General features: G+C 34.6%; 1 protein-coding gene across 5 annotated transcripts in view; it reads left to right on the top strand.

The window, feature by feature from the left end:
- The window catches only part of CDH10 (cadherin 10), a 99,958-nt gene that overhangs the window by 49,631 nt on the left and 28,461 nt on the right, over window positions 1-21,866 (top strand). For all 5 annotated transcript variants that reach the window (XM_032698119.1, XM_032698102.1, XM_032698125.1 and 2 more), the window contains one exon: window positions 15,649-15,943. In XM_032698119.1, the coding sequence (XP_032554010.1) occupies window positions 15,649-15,943 (295 nt within the window). The remainder of the gene's footprint in view (window positions 1-15,648; window positions 15,944-21,866) is intronic.

Genomic DNA, 21,866 nt, shown 5'->3' with positions numbered 1-21,866 from the left:
TATCAGCTGTCAGGAATATTTAGAGGGAAGATAGTCTAATTATGAGCATCCTTCCAGAAGGTGCAAAATCATTAATAAGATGCATTTTGCCTCCTTTATGAAGAAGAGCTGTAGTTCTCTTGGGTAGTTTTCATTCAGAGTTTGTATGTGATTTTGCATTCTACTTAAAAGGCCATAATGCTTCAAAATAGTATAAGAAACTGGGAAATAGTTTAGTCTGAACTCTCCAGTTCCTTTCAATTCAATTTATCTTTCAATTTTAAAATTGTATCTGCTTGTCACAAAAATATAGTCCAAAAAGGAAAGAACTGATAAAACTGAAATGATTTATATTCAAAACCACAAGTCAGGAAAAGTAGAGCCTACTTCATCACAGTACATTCATTCACTCAAGGGAATGAAAAACATAATAGAAAAGAGATCTTTAGAAATGTTTGACCTACACCTTGTTTGAAATTATAAATGTATAAATAGCCAATAGTTTCAGCAGCAATTCAAAGGGTGATGCTCCTTTGGGACTTTTTTTTTAACTATCTTGATTTTTTTTTTTTTTTTAAATCAGGTGCAGATGACCTTTTAAATATCCTGTATACCCACATAAAAGAGCCGGGAGTAATACTGAAAAAAAAATTGCTAACTTGCAACAAAATATCCATGAGGGAGAGAGTTTTAAGAAGTTAAAGTTGATATTTACTCTTTTAAAATATCTTCCTGCTGGAAGGTTTTCCTTATATTTAGAAGAGTATTTTTGCCTTTGAAGATAATTAAAAGTAAGGTGAAGCAAAAGGACTTTTTAATGGCAAGTTCTTTCAAACTCTCTTATACCTTCTCTTTTGAGGCAGTAAGTAGCTATAAAATGTATCTGAAGTCCCTGGTAGATAGACTTGTGGCAATGGATTTGCCATATGTAGGATGGAAGAAGTCCTGTCAGAGACGGACTAGTGAAGAAAAAGAAGAAAACCGCTCAAATGTTATAGAAACAGAAGTTTTTAATGTGGTTTAAACAGGTTTCAAAATGGCTTTTGCATTTTTGCAAAGTCATTGCTCCTTCTTCCCGACACCCCCTGTGAAGGACTCTCACCTCCCATACAGGAGTGTCCTGGGAAGATGTCCTGAGGTGTTTCTCATTGGCCTTTGTTAACCCCTTCCTATTGGCTGTTAACTCTTTACCTGATTGTTTTTTCTGTATGACCCTGAACCTGTAATTGGTCCCCTTTTGACCCTCCTAAAAGCCTTATAAACTCCTATCCCCACAATAAACTTCCTCTTTCGTCCGTCCCTCCCTGGTGGTCTGTGTGAGCTCCTTACGGGGTCACCAGGCCACGTGCCGGGGGCAGGGGGGAAGAGCATTCACCTTCCAGGTAATGGGCTGGCACCCAGGGCCTGAAGGTTCCCCATCCGACTAATCCACTGTATAGAGTGGGATTTGTTTTCAGGAGTAAACAAACATCATTGTCCAACTCATCAGTGTTATTTCTGCTTCTTGAGTCTTTTAATAGCTATGTATTTCAGAGCATTAAAGGAGTACTGGACCATTGAGGGGAAAAAATGCCCTCTAATTTATGACAATATTTTGGTCTGTAGCTATTTTAAGTTTACAACCCTAGATGAGTTCCTACACTCAAGTCTGAGAACAGAAGCTGTCTTAAAGATTCGATTCACAGACCATCCACTTGTCTGAAATGCAGGTGCAAAGGTACTTTACACATCTAAATACACTAAGAGCTTAGAAAATTGTTAATGAATGATTAGGTGGCTTGGCATACTAAAAAGGTCGTGGCCAAACAGATTGGATGCAAGCAGCTGGATGCAAAATACAAGCTGAATGAAGGAAGATTATGTTCTGAGATATTCATGTTGTACTTTTTAAAACTATGAAGTTACAAAGATTTCTACCTGCACTATAAGACTTAGATGATTGGGCATGCAAAAATTCTGTGTGAAAAAATTCTGGATACTTGCAAGAATGTGTGACAACTGAATAAAACCTTGGTGCTCAACTGTAATTATGTTCACTACTTCTTTACCCCTTATCCAAGTTGTAGAAAAGCCTTGCTTCTTTGTATTGCCTTGCACAGATATTCTGTACCTTTTTCTGTTTCCTAGGTCTGTGGTCTTCAGTCCAGTTATGCTATCTGGATTTAGCATTATTTATCATGCAACACAGACCCATACCAAATTAACTTTTCTGGGTGTCATTTTTATTTAAGCAGTAGCGTATGTCCTCTCTCTGCTTCTGGACTTTTAGTCCTTCAATCTTGCATTTCCTTTCAACTTGTTTAAGTATATATCTCAAAGCAGAGGGGGGAACACATGAGCATATTAAGTTTCCTCCTTGTATAAAATTAGGAGTAATCATACTGTCCTTCAATGCCAATATTTTAGTGACCTCTGATTTTTTTTCTATTTTTTTCCCAAGAATATTTGTCTCTTTGTAATAATTCTCAAGCAAATGATATTTATTAACAAAACAGGAAATAGAGGTTGGACTTGATGATTTGAAATATTTCAGGGTGAAACTGTGGTGAGGAAAAGAAGAACAAACAAACAAACAAATACAAATCAAAAATCACCAAAAAATCTACTCTGTAGAAAACATTGGAAGCCTGCAGGATACATTAGAGATGAGTATACAAAATACTTTGTCCCTTCCTTGTCCAAAAACACTTGAGTAAAGATGCAACTTCTTTTCCCTACCATTTAGTTTATAAACTGCCTTATGTTATGAAAATGCTTTTCTTGGTTTTATTCCTAAAATTTTTAAATTTTTTTTGCAGTTCTATGTAATTTAGAAGTACATATATTACAATATAAAGTTTTATACTTGATATGCAGAAACATGAAATAGTAATACAGATTTCTTCCTTCTATATTGAGAAACTCATCTTCTAATGACAAATTTTGCATATCCGTTTTTGAGGTATGACATTTGCTGTAGAATATACATGAATTCAAATTTCTGAGTCTCCATGTTTATGATTGTTAATTCCACTATAAATGGGATATTTAGGAATTAGGAATATTTAAGAAATATTATTTTGGAGTGAATATAATAATTAATAACTATTACTACCTAGGTAATCTTGGTTAGAAAATATATATCTTAACAATAGATTATTAAAATTATATTGATATTTTTAATTTTGGAAGTGAGAAAATTGACTAATGCAACTGTGTAAGAGGTGAAGTAAACAGGAAGAAAAAAAAGAGTTTCATTTTTTTAATTTTCTGTTTTAACAAGTAGGAATTTAAAGAAATGTCATGAAACAATCCATTTTGAGGAAGGAAACCAAAAAGATAGGTAGAATAAAACAGCGTTCCAGGCCATGTTAGTAAAATTTAAGAAAATTTTAGTGAAGTGGAAGTAGTTGTAAAGTGTGGAATTAATGTGACAAATAGAATGCATGAGCTTCAGGAGAGGTCAAATGGGCATAGCCATATGGCAGTAAATATATTTATGAGGTGACAGAGCCAGAAAAGCTACAAGACTTTCATAAATTGATATAAATCTTTCTACTTAGAAAATTTCACAGAACTCTCCATTCATGTTGTACTTTGAAAAATACCTGTCCTTTGGAAGAACTACTGTGCAGAAATATGGCCACATTTTTACACAGTGTTACTACTGAAGATGCCACAGAGGACTTGGAAATACCTCTAGCAATCAGTAGGGTGTCTTAGGTCATTCAGAAAGATAATGAGACTGCTATATAAATAATACAGTTGAAAGATAAGGAAACTGATTGCTTAATTATCTCTTTAGTTAGGTCAGGTTATTTGACAGACCGTTCTCTATGTGCCAAGAGTGGCATTTTGTCTAGTAAAAGCCAAGTAAAATAAATTAAATAGCTAGAGGACTGCTTAGGGCTGTGACACTGGAAAGAGTTGCATAGGATTAATCAAGGCTTACCATTTAAGAATAATGGAAGAGATTTCAATAACACTGATGTATTTCCTAGGAAGAGATAGTGACATGCCATAGAAAACAAAGTCATTAAAGGAGTAAGAAACACTATTTCAAGTTCTGTGTAAGACTGTGTACCATAAAAGAGAATTAGGAAGTTTTCTAGGGATAGTGTAGAATTCTTTCTACTGCCAAAAGAAAAAAGTAGGAGCTAATAGTGCACAAGGCAAGGGCTAAAAATTCATGAAAATAAACTAATCCTGGGGGGAAAAAAAAGAGGATGCAAAAGATCTCTGTTGTTCTACAGACAAAACAAAAAGAATAGAGGTTTTTGGTATAAATGTTAAGGCAGTAGAGATGTTAAAAAGAAACACACAAAGAAAATCAAACACCAGTAGCATAAATAATATAGTATATTTTATTGGTAATTAGGGAAAGGAAGATTAGGTAGAGGGTGCTTCTGATGTCTTACAAATGCCAGCAAATGTCACAGAAACTTTATGGAAATATAGACTGAGCCTATCAACTGATTACCAGAAGTCACGTAAATTAGAAATAATTTTTCGTCAGTGATGTAGTACATAGAATACATTTTTTGAAACCAGCAATCAACATTGCAAGGGAAAGTAGTTACTGTGGAGTATAGTTCCTAATTTGTAGGACTGAAGATCAGGATGGGCTTTTTGTCCCCAGTAAAATTATTTGAGGAATACATTTCACTGGGCTGATGATGCTGTCTTTTATGCACACACACATAACAGTCCAAGATGTATAGCCAAATCCGATTATTTTGGTATTTTACAGTCTGATAGAGGAATAAAATATGCTTCTTTGGTAGGACAAGTTTTAACTGAAATTTTAATTATTGCTACCTACCCACTGTTAATGCAAACATGATTAAATTCAGTTAAAGTTCACTACGTGGCTGTAATTCCCTAGGTAATTTAGGTGCCCACAAGGTGTCTACAAGACACCTTTGTGAATAAATCCCTCAATGGTCTCCAGAAACTCAACACGCTGGAATTCCTCTCTTAAATGCCTGTGTAGTAATATATGTGATAAGGGGAATAAATGCAACGAGTTAGAGACATGTATACACCTGCAGGATTGTGATTTTTTTGGGGTATGGATATTTGGTGGATAGTTCCCTTGACTGAAGTGCTGCAATTGAGGGATAGAGACTCTTTAGGAAGAACAAGAAGGGAAAACAAAGAGAGGGAGTTGCCCTTTATATGACAGAACAGCTCATATTCCATCTGCTCAGGGATGGAAGAGAAGCCAGTGGATTAGGCTTAGGTTTAAAGAGAGGATTAAAGAGAGGACAGGTAAATGTGACATTATAAGGAATGTTTGCTGTAGGCCACCTGACTAGGAAGAACAAGTGGGTGAGGCCCTCTAAAAACAGATATAGCCTCACATTCACAGGCCCTGTACTCTTGGGGGATTTCAAACTCCTCATTATATTTTGGAGAAATTTCACAGCAGGGCACAAGTAATACAGAAGGTTCCTGGAGTGCATTGATCATAACTTCCTCCAAGTGGCTGAGGAGCAAACATGGAGAGGTGCTTTACCAGATCTCATATTCACCAAAAAGAATGACCTGGTTGAGGATGTTGCAGTCACCACAAGATGGTGGAGTTCAGAATCCTAAGGAGGGTGAGCAGAGTGAAAAGCAGTCTTGCAGTCCTGGACTTCAAGAGAGCAGACTTTGGCCTCTTCAAAGATCTGCTCAGAAGAGTCCCGTAGGATAACGGCCTAGAGGGAAAAAAAGTCCCACAAAAGCTGGTTAATACTGAAGAATGACCTTCTCCAAGCTCAAGGCTGCTCCATCCCCATGAATAAGAAATCAGGTAAAAATGCCAGGAGGCCTATGTAGGTGAACAAGGAGTTCCTTTGAAACACAAAATGGAAGCAAGGAGTAGTAACTTGGGAGGAATATAGAAACATTGTCCAAGTCTCCAGGGATGAACTTAGGAAAGCTAAAGCCCCAATGGATTTGAATCTGACCAGAGGTGTCAAAAGCAACGAGAAGGACTTTTATAAGTACATAGGAGACAAAAATGTGGGCCAGTTGCTCAATAAGACAGACAATTGGTTTACACAAGACATGAAAAACACCTAAGTACCGAATGCCGCCTTTGTCTTAGTTTTTACTACCAAGAATAGCCTTCAGGAATCCCAGGTCCCAGAGAGTGGGAGGAAAGGTTGGAGAGAGGAATAGGTATACTTGGTAGAAGAGACTCAGTCCAGGGAATACTTGATTGGACCTTCATAAATCCATGGGCTCTGATGGGATGTACCTGTTAGTGCTTAGAGAACTGGCTGATTCACTTCAAAGCCACTCTCAGTAATCTTTTACTAATCATGGTGATTGGGAGAAGCACTCGACAGCTGAAGGAGATCCAATGTCACCCCCATCTTCAAGAAGGGCAAGAAGAAGAACATAGAGAACTACAGGCCAGTCAGCCTTACCTTGATACGTTGTAAGGTGATGGAGTAGCTAATCCTAGAAACAACCTCCAGGCACAGTAAGGACAAGAAAATTATCTAAAGTGTTCAACATAGCTTCATCAAGGAGAACAGTGGATAATTGTATACCTGGATTTCAGTAAGGTCTTTGACAGAGTATTCCGTAAGCTTTTCCTGTTGATGTACAGGCTGGATAAGCAATGAGGAGGACTGAAAACTGGCTTAATGGCTGGGTCCAGAGGGTGTTCATCAGTGGTGTGAAGTCTAGTTGGAGGCCAGTAGATAGCTGTATGTCCCAGGGACCAATACTGGGTACGGTCATGTTTAATATCTTCATTAATAATGTTGATGATGGGGCAGTTTACTGCTGACATCATATTGGGTGGAGTGGCTAATGGGTCGTGTCACCATCCAGAGGAACCTCAACAGGTTGGAGAAATGGTTGACAGGAACCTCATGAAGTTCAACAACATGAGGTGCAAAGTCCTGCATCTGGGGAAGAACAGCCCCAGGCACCAATAAATGCTGAGGGTTGACCAGCTGGAAAGCAGCTTGGTGGAAAAGGACCTGGTGGTTCTGCGGGACACCAGGTTGAACATGAGCCAGCAACATGCCCTTTCTGCAAAGCAGGCTAATGGCTGCCTTAGGCAAAATACTGCCAGCAGGTCAAGGGAGGAGATTCTTCCTCTCTGCTCAACACTGATGAGGCCACACCAGGAGTCCTGTGTCCAGTTTTCCAGTACAAAAGAGACATGGACATACTGGAGAGAGTCCAGCAAAGAATGATTAAGGGACCGGAGCACCTCACATATGAGGAAAGGCTGAGAGCTGAAGTTCTTCGCACTAGAGGAGAGAAGGTGCAGGTGGATCCTGTCAATGCACACAAATACCTGAAAGGAGGGTGCAAAGAGGACAGAACCAGGCTCTTTTCAGAGTTACCCAGTAACAGAACCAGAGACAATGGGTACAAAACAAAATGCAAGAGGTTCTCTGAACATCTGGAAACACTTTTGTAGTGTGAGGGTGATTGAGCACTGGCACAGGTTGTGCAGCTGGTTGTGAGTCTCCATCCCTGAAGATATTCAAAACTGTCTAAACACAGTCCTGGGAAACTAAGTCTTTCTTAGTCCTGGGAAACTAAGATGGTCTTTCTCGAACTGGACTGGGTTGGACAAGATGACTGTCAGAGGTCCCTTCCAACCCCCACCATTCTGTAATGTAATTGTACATAGTGATTTAAATTTCAACTTCTTTATTTAGTAATTGCTATATAGACAGGAGTTTTCTTGAGAATGCTATTTCCTAGAACACTGGATTTCATAATTTACTGAAAGAAGAGAAAAATTAAAAGAAAAAATAACAATGTGAGTTGGTTTTAAGAGCTTATAAATATTCCACCGCTCTTCTATCACTGATCCACATTTAATACCTTGACTATACCTTTAAGTTATCAATATATCTCTCCTGGATATATGGTTCCACTGATTTCATTTTGATTTAAATGAAGCCAGGATTGACCCAGGATATCTTTATCCCTCATTGTTTTAAATGCTATGTGAGATGTAGCATCAGTTCGGATTCATCAGAAGTCTCCCAAGACATATGAAAAAATATATCAACTCTCTCTCTTTCCCTCTCTTCCCTTCCTCAGGACAATTTAACAATAATAATATATTATCACGGATATCATTGTTTTGGAGGTTACTAAAATACCCACTTCATGTTTTTTATTCCTTAATTTTGATATCTTCCCTCCACTTTGTTGACATTTTCCACTTCCTGGATTGACAGACATTGTCATCCAGTTCTCCGTGGTAAATTTGTTGCCTTTAGGTGCACCTCTTACAAAGATGCATATAGAGTAGACAGGAGGAGAAAATGCACACATCATAAAGGTAGAAAACGTTCACAGGTCTTAACAATTTACATGTTATAATGATTTCAGATGGAAACAAAGACAGTGTTACTTAACACATTTTTAAATGATCTCCAACAGTAGGTGAAATAAATTAAGCATTGATATTCTAGACGTATTCTGCTTTTGTTTTAAAACATGCTATGTTTTATATGTATGGTGCCAATTGTACATAAGGATTTATAAAAAATAATGTTGTTTTAATGGTTATTTTGTTAGTGACCAGGCTACTTCAGGAAAACATATGTATGCTATAATAAAACAATTCTTGTTAACAAAAAAATCCCCTACAATTTCTTCTTGCAACTTTTTTATTGTGATTAATGCAGAGAACATAAATGGTGACTTTTCTTTTAAAAAACCACAAACTAAACAGACAAAACCCAAAGCTTTCAAATACCTGAAAGATGTTCTGAATTCAGTAAATGAAAGGTATGTATTTGCCTTCCTAGGCTGTTCCTTGGTGGAATAGAGGGATCGTTCTGGAAACTACTTAATTCTTTATACAATATTTAGTACGGATTTTTATTTTAGTCAAGAACCAGCAAAACAACCTAAAGCATAAAAAATCTGGATGTTAAAAGAACTTCAGCCAAGTCTGAGAAAGACTGCCACAGGTCAGGATTTTTTTTTTTTTAACAGAAGAATTCTTTTCTTAAGTCAAGCTGCCAGAAAATAAGGGCACTCCATGTCCGCTGACAGTTCTCTATCATCACCTGATGTGCAGACTGTATTTATTACATTAAAATTGGACGAGAAGATGCATATTGGTTCATGCAAGAACTTTTTGGTGTATGAAATTCAATTAGTCTCTAGTTCATCTTAGCTCAATGTTTGTGTGTCTTCTGAAGTAGAAGCTGCAAGAGCCTAGTGAAGCTGAAACTTCCGTGTTCTAACCCTCTGAACATCAGCTTGAGAAAGGAGATCGGGTATTGGTGTGTTGACTTAGTACTTCTATGTAAGACTCTTTGCTGCTCCTCATATGATGTGTCTTTAAAAAAAAAATCTTACCTTTCTCAGCTGAAGTCCTAAAATAGTTTGGTAGTGACAAGACCATGTACCTTCTCCATACCATGAATCGTCCCTTTAGAATAAGCTACAATAATGGGGAAGATGCAAATCTAATGATGAAAAAATACCTTTGTGTTACAGTTAGTTTCTGGAAATTGAGAATAGTGCAGATGATATTAGTATCAAAGTTTGTAAGAAGCTATGAAAAATAGCATTTCTATTTCTGTGATAGATAATACTTCACCAAGGATGTGGGGAAAAATATTTTAAAATTTACTAATTATAATTTTATTAATTATAAAAGTATTAAAATATTTTAAGTAATATTTTATTTAATTAATATTAAATATAAAGCTATTATTAATTATAATTACCATTATAGAACATTGGTAAGAGCAAACAAAAATTTTGAACAAGAAGAACTACTGTAATCCTTATCAATAAAAATCGTGGAAAGCATTTTTATCTTTCCTTTGGCTAATGAATCAAGTTAAATAAATATAATTTGAAAATGCACCGCAGACTGGAGTTTTTAATTTCTGCTTGTTGCAAAAGAATTTCAGAGTACTCATCTTGCGTTACTTGTTATCCTTCCATTTTAGTTTGTCCACTGTTTATCTTTCTCAGACTCACGAAACATTCTTTGAGAAATATGCCTTCTTCCTTTCTGCCTGTCTCCTCTTAAATAACATCCAATAGCATAGGACTGGCAAACTAACAACATAATGAGAATGAGAAAACTCTCATTCTGAGAGTTTTGAGACTGACATGTCTCAATAAAACAGTGCAAATTACAGAATCACTGAAAGGAGTTGCTTAAAATGTTACCTTTAGGATAAATTTAAATAAAGGAATCTCTTTGGTGAGTAAAATGTGGCTTAAAGCCATGACAGTTAAATCTGCCAACTGAGACAATACCACACAGGATATGAGCTGGTCTGAAAACCTTTTCAAGTAAGTGCAGTTAATGTTGAACAACTCCATCATTTATTAGTTCAGTTCATGATGCTTAAAATAAATATCTCTATTGTGGGAATTCTATATCAATTATTTTTAGCTGATTTCAAGTCAAATCTGCCCATGGTTGTGATTATGCTTAGAAAGACAATCATTGTTGTTCAACTAAGTGTCCGATGAACGCGCTAATATTATATATGCACTAGAAAACTGAGTGAAAAGGCAAATGCTTCCACAGTGTATTTCGGTTTCACATTGCTAATATAATCACTTAGAAAAGAGAGAATAGATTACATTTTGCCCGGAAATTTCCCCTCAGAATTAGGAGACATTCAAGACTTATTTGAATAAAATCTAAAAGATACAGTAATTCAGGAATGTACTGAGGTCTCATTGTTCCTTTGATACTTGGATTAAATCAAAAAATGGACACATTGCAGAAGAAAGTATCAAATTTCTTTTCTAAATTGTACATTTAAAAATGACTACTATAAAGTAAGAGAGTAAGAATACATTTAATAAGTTAATATTGAAATAGTCTATCATTTGGTAAAGACTTCCAAAACTATAACCTGTATTTGAAAGTGTACATTATAGAACATAAAATTAAGATTAAAAAAATGAACTGTATTAATGCCTATAGTAAGTTTCCAAACTAAAGATCAGTTTCTTAATACAGTCCTTTCAGTTCTCTGGTTATTTGAACACCAGTCACTGAAAAATCACAGAGGAACTTCTGAATCTCAAATTCAAATAGAAATAGGTGTGACAAATTTTAAAAATTTTAACTGGTATTGTTGTAAATCAATTCAAATTTCAGAACTCGTTTGTATGACAAAATAACTCTAGCTAATCCAATCCTCTCTCTGTTTTTCAAAGTAGCATCTTGTCACTTTTTGGTGAAAATAGGATTAGCACTTTGTATGATATTAGAAAAAAGTCCATAGCTTTTATATTCATTTGGGAGATTTCAGAATCATGTAGAATTCATGGAGGAGGAGGGAGGGAAAACCCCAGATCCTGTAATTGACAGGTTTGATTTAAATCACTGAAAGTCAAATAACACAACATTCCTGTGTTTTAATTTTCTAGTAATTTTTGAAGTAGAATTGTTATGTTGTTCATTTAAAGTCTTCTGAAAGTATTTTTACAAAAGTCTTTTACAGATCTAAAAAGATATTGAACTGAATTTGATTGCGACTTCTTTTCAATAAATCACTTTATTTACAATTGCATTAACCTTGAAGAAGAAGGTAATGTATTAAATTACTTTGGGGTTTTTTTCCTGCAATTTAAGACAAGAAAATCCAACTTTTAAAACCTGGTTTTGCCTCTGTTTTGGATTGGTAATTCAATTTCTTTTTTAAGTATTCACGTAACACTCCATTTTGTTTCCCTCTCTAAATATTATCTTCTTTTTAAGATAACCTTTCTTTTTCATTTACATGAAATCCTTCTGAATTTAAAGTTTGATCAACCACTTCAGGTAGGAGACCAAATAAGCAAAAATATCTTTCACAGAAATTGTAATTACTGTGTGATACACAGGGCTATATAAAATAGTACCAACAGACATTCTGATTTTCTATAAAGTAAGAAAAAATATACAGAAAATACATATACCCCTAAGAGCTGAAAAGGGAAGTATTTCTGTAGAAGAACAGCAAGAAATTCACTAAAACAGGAGTTTGCAAAATATCAGTGACAGATATGAAAACAAAACCACATCTTCACAGCTGATCATTTTGTGCAATAAAACTGCTAAATGAAACAGATGTCTCTTCATTTCTCAGCTTGGCTGACATGAATCACAGATACCCATCAGCCAAAATAACTATAGGAAACACTTTACACTAAAAGTAGCAGGGAAATATTTTCCAGAATGTTTTTTTAGTACTTGAGTAAAATGAAAAACCTTTACAGTGCTGATTGACACACTGGTCATGTATTTCAGAGCTGGGTAATGATTCACTGTACAAGGCTGTCAAGCACATAGGGCAGTCTTTAGCTACCTCGGTTCCTCTAATCGCATCCGGATTGAATTAAGAGCTAAAGAAAATGAAATGAGAGGTATTCTCTTCCCTTGCTTATATATAGTACATGTTTTCACTCCTTGAATTACGTCTGGAAGCCTTACTCCTTGTATCCGTAGTTTTCTGAAATGTCATTCTGAATTTGAAGTTTTTATACAATGACTGTGGACAGTTATATGTATATATGTATAATTTAAATTGGATTACCAATCCAAAGTAAATTTTTAACATTTTTTAGAGAATACAAAGTGTTACATCTTAAAGTGTTCTTTTAAACTATGCAGGTTGGTATTCCTTTTAAATATGTTACACTGATGTACAACTCTCAGCTCCCTAGAAGTTTTTATGTGGATATCTCAAAGTCTTACATTCAGCTCCCTTTCCAGAATTTTGTCTAATATGTGTGGAGGGGGGTAGAGGGAGGTGGGAAGAAAAAAAATATAGAAAGACCATGCCACCAAAACAAACAAACAAACAACCCCTCCCAAAAAAACCCAAAACCAAAACAAAAAAAAAAACTCCCAAACAAACAAACAAAAAAAATATGCCAAAAAAAACCCCCACTCAACTATAAAGCAGAGGTAAAGAGGTTAGTGATTTTGTGTATGGTGTAAAAATCATTTCCATATCAGCTTACTAAGACTCACACATGTCTGCAGGAGAGGCAATGGAAGGACATCAACATTGATAGCACCTTACATATAAAAATAAAAATTACACTAAAGGATCTTTACATGTGGAACTGGATCTAAATATAGTTGTTCAAAATCTTCATATTTTTTGGTGTAGAGATTTTCTTAGTTTTCTGGTTTAGTTCTGTTCACTGCATTGTTCAGGCTTCTAGTGCTAGGCAGCATTTTAAGGTACTAAAATATGGTTATTGGGATTGTTAATTATTTTACAAGTTCATGACATGAGTTTGCTAAATATCACTCTTCCAAACAATTTCCATGCATCATTTGTAAATTAAATTTAGCCAGATACTATTGCTGGGAACTGTTTGCATGGAGTTGTGCTATTCTGGAGATAGCTTATTAGAATGGATTTTGCAAGACCGCTAACGGATTTTGAGTCAAAGGACAGGCACTACAGCATTCATATACTATTGTCAATTTTTTAAAGTATTTACAATACTAGACCTGACTTTGGAAAGCGTATAGGAAAACTGCAATATGCCCATTTAAAGATTCCTCTTTTCCCCTCCCCACCCTCCATCTTTCTTACTCCAACAGAAATTTATTTTGTATTTCTGTCACACATGCCTAAGGAAGAACAGCCTCTTCATCACTCTGCTGTGAAAGTATTTTATTGAATGGTCATGGACGAGCAGTGAGTTCCTAGGACCAAAATGTTTTTGAAGATAAGATGATATCCTAGGAAGAAATGAAGAAGAAAACACTTAAGGACTAGTCACACTAAATGACGTTATAAAATGGACCACAGCCTTCAAGATACTGTCCAGTCCCTTAAAAAGAATGTTAATTAGAAGTGTGAAAGGTCATAAATTTAGTGGGCTATCAAGAGAGGAGCATGAGGGATTAAAGTTCACAGTAAAAATTCATTCCCCAAAAGAGTAGTGAGAATGGCTTGAAACCTTCAGTTTGAAGTCAGCGAGAGAAACAGAAGAAAAAGAAAGAAAAGGATTTATTTGCAAAAATATTTTTTTTAACATCTACCTTTGTACTCTTCATGTTTGGTGAAGTTTCCTATTTCTTTATTTATTGTGGAATGAAAAGAAGTAGTAAGAAAATGTTTATTTTGTAAAGTAAACATACATGTATGTAATGTAAGCAAAGTTTAAAAGGTCTAAATATTTAAAGTGTTTCTCAAGGTTTACTTCTGAACTGGGAGAAAACAGAAAAACTTTAATGTAGAAAATCAAATTTCAGAACAATGATAGTTTTCAAATTTCTACCATAAAGGTTTTGATCCAAGATTCCACATGAGTTCCTTCTGTTCCACATATTGCAAGTGTATGGGAAACATTCAGTGTTTGAAAATGTTGTAAGACAGAGGCTTTACTGTATGACTCTGGCTTATCCCACCAGTCCACTCTCTATGTTTGATTCCAGCACAAAAGGCAAGGAGAGCCACATTGGAAAGCCACGTTGAAAACCGTAATAATTAAATACTTTATTTCTAATACTTAAAATTGGTGGTAAGGAAGGCAATATGAGGGCACCATAGACAAAAAAGAGAAATATTTTCATAGTTGCATGCCAAGGGGGATATTTATACTAAGTTACATGTGTAACATTTTTCATGATCTGAAATGTGAGCTTAAATTAACAAAAACCCTTTTTACATGACTGGATATAATCTTACTGTAGATCTAGTTGATATTGTTAATATATGTTCAAATAACTATTTTTAGAAAGGAAAAAATGCGCTAGTTCTGTCTTAAACTTTCTGGAATATTCTGATATTGTTTGAATGTGATTTTAAAAAAGTTTATATTTGCACTTGAGTTTTGTAATTAGAGCTTCTACTTGATTTGATCCTTCTGCTGAACCCAAAAATAAATTTACGAACAAGAATACATTTCATGGTGAAAATAAACCTGAATGCCAGATTCTCTCAGCTAATTATGAAACCAATGAGATTAGAAGGAACTTTCCAAGAAGATGATGAAAGAAATCATGCTAAGTGTATCCAAAAGATCAAATGAGCCATCCACATTGCTGTATTAAACAACACAACTGAATAACTTTTGTCTAAAACAGTCAGGACTCTAAGTCTTATATGTGAAGTTAAGCTCTATATTACTTGTATAATGGGTATTAAATCAATACTGAATGATAAATAAATTTGTGGGGTTTTTTTCCTTTAGGCTATTTACATTAGTTGCTGGTGAGAAAATGATAATGACTTATAATGAAATGTTCTTCAATTTAGGAGAAATATAAATTATATGTAATGAAATTTTAAAAAATTATTATGACGTGAAACCAGTTGTTCTAATTTCCTTAATTGTCTTGTATTCAACCATGTTCTTTATCCACTTAGTGAGTTTATAACTAGCACAGCAGTTGTGAATTTTTAATAGAATCTCTTCTAGGAAGGAAAAGGTCAGTATTAACATAAAATTTTCTTTAAGAACTATGGTGCAAAGGTTTCTTAGCAGAGAACAGGTGTTGCTGCAAAACTAAAATCTGCCAAAACAGTCAAGTTAAAAGATTCTTCGAGCTAAGTTAGGAAGCACTGGCAGTCAGACAGTGATGATTGAAAATGAATTTCTTTTGTTGGTGGTAAACATATTTGTTGCACAGAGAATAGTTTCACATATAATTAATATTTTTGAAAACATCCCATCCTTTTCATTGGTTCTGAAAAAAAATGTTCTCTTCTTCCATTTCAGCTTCATTCTGACCAGGATAAGGGAGATGGATCCCTCAAATACATTTTGTCAGGAGATGGGGCTGGTACTCTTTTTATAATTGATGAGAAAACAGGTGACATTCATGCTACTCGGAGAATTGACAGGGAAGAGAAAGCCTTTTACACCCTGCGTGCCCAAGCTATCAATAGAAGAACTCTGAGGCCAGTGGAACCTGAATCTGAGTTTGTCATCAAGATCCATGATATCAATGACAATGAACCAACATTTCCGGAAGAAATTTACACTGCAAGTGTTCCTGAAATGTCAGTAGTAGGTGAGTGCTTTATACTGAGACACAAATACCTGTCCTATGTTACTCGACAAATTATTTCCCCACCCTCTGAAAAGTCAGTCATTTGTGGAATTCTACCTGATGAGTTAAGTATTTTCCATTTTGATTTGCTTATTCAATTACTGGAATTGCATCCAGAAACAGATTTTTATGATCTGAGATCTATTTCTACTTGGAATATTCAAATTACTAGCTTACAGTGCTTTGGAATATAAATATAAATAGAAAGTAGGTAATGGCGAATCATCCTCCTCCTTAAGACCTGTTAGAACAAGATGACTAAATTAACCTTTTGAAAGCTCAATAATTTTTTTTCTTTAATTTTCACTGGAGGTTGCCAGTGGTAATATGGAGAACTGTCTTCACTTTCACTCTCCCTGAGGCTGAGGAAAATTATATATTGACTCATGTTGTTGATGCACCGTCTGAACATAGACACCCTCTTTACTCTCTTTTCTTTCAGATTTTTAACCTTTAGACAAACCATCTTGTGCTTTCTGTTCCTCCTTAACTCCATTCATGAATGGCAGCTTCAAGAATCTTAAACAGTTCTTTGAGTTAATTTTTCTTCTGTTTGCAATATATATGCAGTTCCTATCTTAAATTGTGACCGGGATCATGCCAGCTTGTAAAATTTATAAACAATAACACTTTGGAATATGAGTGTTATTAATTAATGCACAAAATTCTTTAGGAGTAATTTTGAAAAACTTAAAAATAAATTGTCTCTTTTTAAAAATTAATATTATTTTTTCATCGTATTGCACTGTAGCTGTAATAATATTGAATTCCGAATATTCAGAAAACAAACAATAAATTTATCTTTTGTCTATTATTATAATTTTAATTACTACCACTGCCTGAACTAGATCAAACAGTGTTTTGAGATGTTTTACATATACAGGTATTGAAGAGGAAGAAAATATATAATTATTGAAAGATAATGGTTTTGACAAAGTTGTACAGCACTATGTGGAAACATAATACTAATAGCTTTCTATGCCTAATAAGATATTTCAATCTGCTTTTAGTTTGTGATTGAATAATTTCTAATAGTTCCAACATTTACCAAGCAGTTTGTATTATAAAGGAAAATAAATTAAAAAAAGAAAGAGAAAGTAATCTGAGAGACGATTGCATAAGGTTGTACTGAAATCTCATCAAACTTGTTCTCATAAAGAAGATAGTTGATAAGTCTTCTATCTTCACTCTTTCAAGATCTAACAAAATGTAATACCAATTACTAATTTACTAGTCAATTCTCTAAATTTCCATAAAATATATAGCTTTAGGCAAAGCATCTTGAAAGAACAGTGCTGCACTTTCTAGAGAAGCATATGGTAAGATTACAGTAGGGTTGAAAAAATATGTCTCAGGGTATCCATTTTGTTCCTTGTGTTCTTTCTATAAATTCCAGGAGGCATTGTTTAAAATGTGATTGGAAAGATCTGTGAACTTGATTTATTGTTTTTATTAAATATTATACTGGTATATAATATTCTTTTGATTCCTAATTTTTTCAGTCTGAATTCCATAAATATAATCTTTTTCTTTAAATGTTTTCAAATATTCAAGGCATTATTTCAATGATTATAAAATGTTCAGGCTGTAAGGTTCCACTGTAGCTTTACATCTACATAGATCATACAGATTTTGAAACTACAAATTTTTCTGCATCACAACAACAACAACAAAAGAGATAAGATGATAAGAGAAATATCCGAAAAATACCAATGGCTGAAAAAAAAACCTACAAAAAAACCTTGGGTACATTTAGTGTTAACCCTGTATCTTTCACAAATAGTTGTGCTGAAACAAGTAGACGTTTTCTGTCAATAGAATTACCATAATTTAGAGAGTTGTAACTCAGTTAAAATATTATCATGTTTCCAGATTTTAAAAATGTGCTCATTCAGCTGCTAGACTGACTGACTGCCTACCTTATAGGTAGAATTTACTTTTAGCTTTATGGTTTATCCCTAGAAGTGTATATCCATCTGTGGTCCATGAGGGGATGACATGTTTCTATAAAGTATTAATCAAATTTGATTCATTTCCTCATAACACCAGTTTAATTTTCCAACTTAAAAAACTCTACTCTGTAATCTCAAAACTAAAGACTGAATGGAGAAGGGGAGAAATGTTCTGAAAGAAAGATGCATAAAACTTCTGAGACAAATGTAATTAATTAGAAATTGCAAAGTCAATATGTAAAAAATCTTCATGTATTCGTATAATAATAGTATATTATCACACCAATTACAAAATCTTTTTAAATCAGTATTTTTTCTGACATCACACAATTCAAGCATTTTTAGTAGAGAAAATTTACATGAAAAATTTATGAAAAAAGAAATTATTATATTTGTTATGACAACTGGACCTCCCCATCAGAAGAAACATAAGAAATTCCTGCATTACTCTATTCACTCTCTCATTATTTTTATTTTTTAATTATAGTATTGCAAGTAGCTCATTACTAGTCCATTACTGTTTGTCATGGGCTAAGAAAGTGTCAGACTTGTTGATGTAAGGAATGCAGAGAGAAATTGAAGTCTTGGATGTAATTGTACTGTTGCATCGAATGTCTCCTGTAGTAATCACCTCTGTGAGAATATAGAAACATTTAACTTTTCCATATGTGATTATCTCATCCAGCATAGTCAACATAATATGGCATTATTATGGTGGGAGTCTGAGCAAGAGTTAAATTACTGGAAACACACCCTACCTTGCCTGGGACAGAGACAGTTCTGCCTGTGAGGTAGACAGAACACGATGTGAAGGATTCCCTACCCTCAGACTGTTCCAATTCACTGAATGTTGTGACTCAAGGGATGGGGGGGAACGGTGACAAGTTCCTGCCCAGTCCTGCAGGCATGTCTCTTCTGTGACTACCCCACCTTCAGAGGTACCCTTGCATAACAGGCAGGGGTAGATGTTGATCTTCCCACTCTGCTGATTTGCAATAGGACATAAGGAAATGGAATGAAATTTGAGCTTCAAGGGAAGCTCAAATTGGACATTAGGAAAAGGTTCTTCACTGAGAGATTGGTCGGTCACTGAAACAGACTCCCTAGGAAAGTGTCAGAGTTCAAGGAGTATCTTGAATGCCTCTCTTAGTCCGTGATTTAGTTTTAGTTAGTCCTGCAAAAAGCAGGAAGTTGGACTTGATGATCCTTATGGGTCCTTTCCAGTTCAGTATACTATGATTCTACGACAGAATTATTCACTAAAAATACATCTCTATGTTTACAGAATGCCTTGCACTACTGCTACTGTCTGTACCTCCAAGTTCAATAGTTTACTATCAGCCACTTTATCAGGTGTGAAGGTTGGACAGCTAGACAGGCACATAAACATACCCAAACAGTGGGGTTTTAAATTTTTATTTATTTAAACTGACTTTATAGAGAAAGGTCATTTTATATATAAGAGTATTGGTGAGTGGTAATAATAAAATGGGGTGGATAGCAAATGAAAAGGCATGGCTCTTTCACTACCAAAGGTGATACAGGACCTGCTACAGGTAACATTGATCAGATGTCTTTTACTGGGGGAGGCAACACTAGAACAGTACTTTTTGTCCATTGGATCCAATTCCTGTAGATGTTGTCATCATCTTTTATATGTATTTTCACCACACAAATGATGTTTTATAGAAGATAAATATGGGTTCTTTTTTTCTTTGTTGCACTTTAAGTCCAGGTCAGTCTGTAATATGATTAGTAACTTACAACTTGTATTTGTTCCCTGTATTTATGTTATTCTGAGACTGCATTCTCAAAACCTTTGCTATCTGGTGCCTGCCCTCTCAATCCCAGTACTGAATATCACTATTGTAAATGGGCTTAATCTTATCTGTACTTTAAGAAGTGTCCAAAAGTCAACTATTCTGCAGTTTTGTCACTGTTTTGTCAATTTATATACATCTGTACTGCAGCCATGGTGATGAGATGTTCATATGAACTCTGTATGCACTCATCCGAATAAAAGAAGATAAAACTGGTATCATATCATGCTAAGAAAAGAAAGAAGTGCACAAGTAGCAAAAACTTGAAATAATTGAGATCTGTGCACCCTTGTTTGCTCCATCCTAAAACACCCTGTACTATGAGGTACTACAAAGATGGCTAGAAAGTAAGAAACAGGCTATTAAATCTTTATCTACTACATCTGCCCCCATCCATAGGGTATCAAATCATGACGTAGCCAGATATCAGCCTTTTTCAGACAAAAACCAGTAGTTTTGATTTTTTCCTCAAATGTGGTATTAACCAGAGGGATACCTGAGCATGTAGCTATTTCTATTATCAAATGGAGTGTATTGACAAAGACTCATAAATTCTTTGTTGTCCTGCTCATATTTCTTCTGCTACTCATTAAACATAGGAAAGGCAGACATAAATGGGCCAACTTCAGGATCTTGCAACTCAGTCGATATCCTAGAAGATGACTTGTTCTCCTGAAGTCTTTTTACTGATTACTGGATATTTAATCTCTCCATTTTTTCCTTTTCTTACTTTCAAAGTTTATGACTCAGAATATTCTTATGGTTTTGATGACAATCTTCTGTTCTGTCCATCATATTTGTCCCATATCTCTATCTACTCATTAGATGATTTCTTTTCAGAACTGCACATGAATTTATTTTCCTCTATATGGATTTTTCCATGGATTTTGCCTACTAGTATATTTATAAAAACTTTCAGAACTTTTGATTTAAACTTTTTTTATTCCCTATATATTCCCTAATCATTCCTTACGCTTATTCCATCTTGTATCTTTGCTTCTAAATTAGGGATATCAATATATGCTTCAGAAGATGTAACCTCCCTCCGAGTTTACATGTGAAGTACAGGCTGTGTGTGCTACAATTAGCCTGTCATCTCTACCTCTCATTATACTTTTTTCTTTCTCCTCAGAAAGCAGTTAGAAATACTATTGCTTAACTTTTTACATAGGCTTCCTATATACTCCCTCATTAGTGCTGTTCACCAGTTCCCAATTCATAGTCCTCTCTGCCATGGCATTTATCTTATAGTATTTCCTTCTGGTTTCTTATTAACATAGATTTTTATTTTTTTTTTAGAGAGAGTTCTCTCACCAAACCCTTTCGCAACTTTTGACTTATAATTCTATATCAATAATGATAGATTTTGAAACTCCAAATTATTATAATTTTAGATTTTTATAAAGTTCAATTTCACTCTACACACAAATCCTGCTGCAAGGACATAGGATAAAAAGTTAAAAAAATAGATAAAACGAAGAAGAAACCCCCCATCAAGATTAAATATTATTTTTCCTTGAAAGGGACATCTTAAAAGAATTGAAAGTTTCCACTGATACGATTTCTGCACAAACTTACTGTTTTCTAAGTTACAAGAGTACCATGTAGTCAAAGACATTTCTGACATCAACTTCTCTGAATACGCAGCCCATTCAAGTTCTTTTCTGTATTCTGCAACACTAAATAGTTTATTTCAGGGGAGAACATGTCTTATTATTTCTTCTCATTTTCTTTAGAAAGAGCAGAAAATTTCTATTAATTTGGTGTGTTGTTTGTATGGATGATTTACTATGGAGGGTACTTGCTCTAGGTAAATATCACATAACTCAGTTGGGAGCAAAGAAAGGATAAAATCTAAGTTTAGAATTCAGCTCTACGATTGTTATTTTGTGCATTCCTTTTCCTAAGTAATTATCTTCAGTGATTTTTATTAACATATATGCATCATAAATGCACTCTGAGGTCGAAGTCATTAATACTTGTGTGGTGTTTGAAGATACTTGCACCGAACATATTAAAAAGGGCCAAATATATTAATTACTATTATAGTCCTAGATCCTAGGGAGATTCAAACATTATAATTAAACTTATGTTAAAATATGCCTTTTGAGA

Source organism: Chiroxiphia lanceolata, chromosome 1 (assembly GCF_009829145.1).
Source record: "Chiroxiphia lanceolata isolate bChiLan1 chromosome 1, bChiLan1.pri, whole genome shotgun sequence".
Taxonomy (NCBI): domain Eukaryota; kingdom Metazoa; phylum Chordata; class Aves; order Passeriformes; family Pipridae; genus Chiroxiphia; species Chiroxiphia lanceolata.
The sequence above is the reverse complement of the archived record's forward strand: the minus strand, read 5'-3'. Positions and strand labels throughout refer to the sequence as shown.